This window comes from Octopus bimaculoides, chromosome 26 (genome assembly GCF_001194135.2).
Source record: "Octopus bimaculoides isolate UCB-OBI-ISO-001 chromosome 26, ASM119413v2, whole genome shotgun sequence".
Taxonomy (NCBI): domain Eukaryota; kingdom Metazoa; phylum Mollusca; class Cephalopoda; order Octopoda; family Octopodidae; genus Octopus; species Octopus bimaculoides.
In genome coordinates, this window is record NC_069006.1 from 119,376 (window position 1) to 121,373 (window position 1,998).

Below are 1,998 nucleotides of genomic sequence, written 5' to 3' on the forward strand. Positions count from 1 at the left end.
ATATATATATAGATGACAGGCTTCTTTCAGTTTCCGTCTACCAAATCCACTCACAAGGCTTTTGTCAGCCCAAGGCTATAGTAGAAGACACTTGCTCAAGGTGCCACACAGTGGGATTGAACCCAAAACCATGTGGTTAGGAAGCAAACTTCTTACCACACACACACACACACACACGTGTGTCTGTTTGTGCACTACTTACTAGAGTCAAAGACATCGCTGTCACCAAAATATTCCAAAGATAAATTTGCTTGATCCAACTTGATCACTGAAATACAGAAATGTTTAAAATAATGAGAACCATGTTGTGATGTTTGGTGAAAGTGGTGGTGGTGGTAGTGGGAATGGGTGGTATGATGATGATGATGATGATGATGGTAGTGGCAAAGTGGTGGTTGTAGTTATATATTGAGGGTGATAAGGGTCAGGGTGCTGGTGTGGAGATGATGATGATGACGATGACACTGATGGCTGTGGTAAAGGTGGTGATGAAGATGATGATGGTGGTGATGATTTGAGATTAAGACGATGGTGCTGGTGATGTGAGATAAAGGTGGTGGTGTCGTGAGAAGATGGTGATGGTGGTGGCAGTGGTGTGATGTGTAGGTGATGGTGCTAAATTAAAATGGTGTTGGTGGTAGTGTCAGTGGTGTTGGTAATGTGAATAGCATTGGTGGGGTGGGGAGGAAGGTGATGACGGGGACGATGGTGTTGTTGGCTACGACAGTGATTGATTGTAATGGTATAAGATGAGCACAAAAAATGGTGATAAACAATCGCAAACAACGTCAATATTGAGAAGGAAAACAGGACATGTACCAGAAAGTATTTTCTGAAACAGCATCACCAGAACCAAACTAACATTCTAACAACATTGACAGTAAAACACTCTATTACAAACATTAAAAAAGATGGGATGTAATTTCCATAGAACACCTTAGGAATTATTCAATAAAGTGGAAAGATATAAAAGGACGGATGGTGTCATGTAAAAAGCACCCAGGGCGCTCTGTAAAGTGGTTGGTGTTAGGAAGGGCATCCAGCCATAGAAACCAAGCGAAATCTGACTGGAACCTGATGCAGCTTCCCAACTCTGATGATGAAAAATATATATATACACACATATATGATGATGATCATCATCATTTAATGTCTGCTTTCCATACTGGCATGGGTGAGACAGTTTAACTGGCACTGGTATGCTGGAGGCCTGCACCAGGTTCCAGTCTGATTTGGTTTGGTCACTATGGCTGGATGCCATAGAAGTCATGCCAAATCAGACATTACCTGGTACATACATAAATGTATGCATATACATACATACATACACACACACACATATATATATATATATATATATATATATTTAAACACACAAATACAGTTACTTTTTTACATGCATGTGTATACGTATATGTACGTATGTCTCTGGAGGCACTTGGCTCAGTGATTAGGCTGTTGGACTCATCATCATAAGACTATGGTTTCAACTTCCAAGACTGGTCAATGCAGTGTAGTCTTGACCAAAACACTTCAGTTCCCATTGCTCTGGTTCACTCAATGGCAAAAATGAGTAACCCGGTGAGGAACCGGTGTCCTATCCATCCAGGTGGATAGGGTGGGTGGAAAGTAACTAGGCATTAGAAATTGCTTATAGAATTTTTAGTATCACTGAAGTCATGGCAAAAACATTTTTTAAACAGACAACACTAATGGGGATTTCTTATTGTCTTATTTTCTAGATGGCCGGTCGTTTGACTGTTCAGGAGCAAGCTAGACAGCAGCATGCTATGAAGTGTAGAATTTCATTGTTTTGATTCAGAGATGGTGGTGTGCATGGACAGGTAAGCCTGAAGCACTATGTCCGGAGACAATAAAAAGTTGTCGTGCAAAGCTGATGACCACGTACTCCGTGAAGGATGCAAGAAAAAGTGGTCGTCCAACCGCATCTCGATCAGCGGAGAATGTGGCAACAGTGCAGGAAATGTTTAATCGTAG

At 41.2% G+C, this 1,998-nt stretch overlaps 1 protein-coding gene across 1 annotated transcript in view; it reads right to left on the reverse strand.

Annotated features, from left to right (window-relative positions):
* Positions 1-1,998, reverse strand: part of LOC106876717 (uncharacterized) — a 19,569-nt gene that overhangs the window by 7,326 nt on the left and 10,245 nt on the right. Inside the window, exon 5 of the mRNA XM_052977005.1 lies at positions 203-268. Within this exon, the coding sequence (XP_052832965.1) occupies positions 203-268 (66 nt within the window). The remainder of the gene's footprint in view (positions 1-202; positions 269-1,998) is intronic.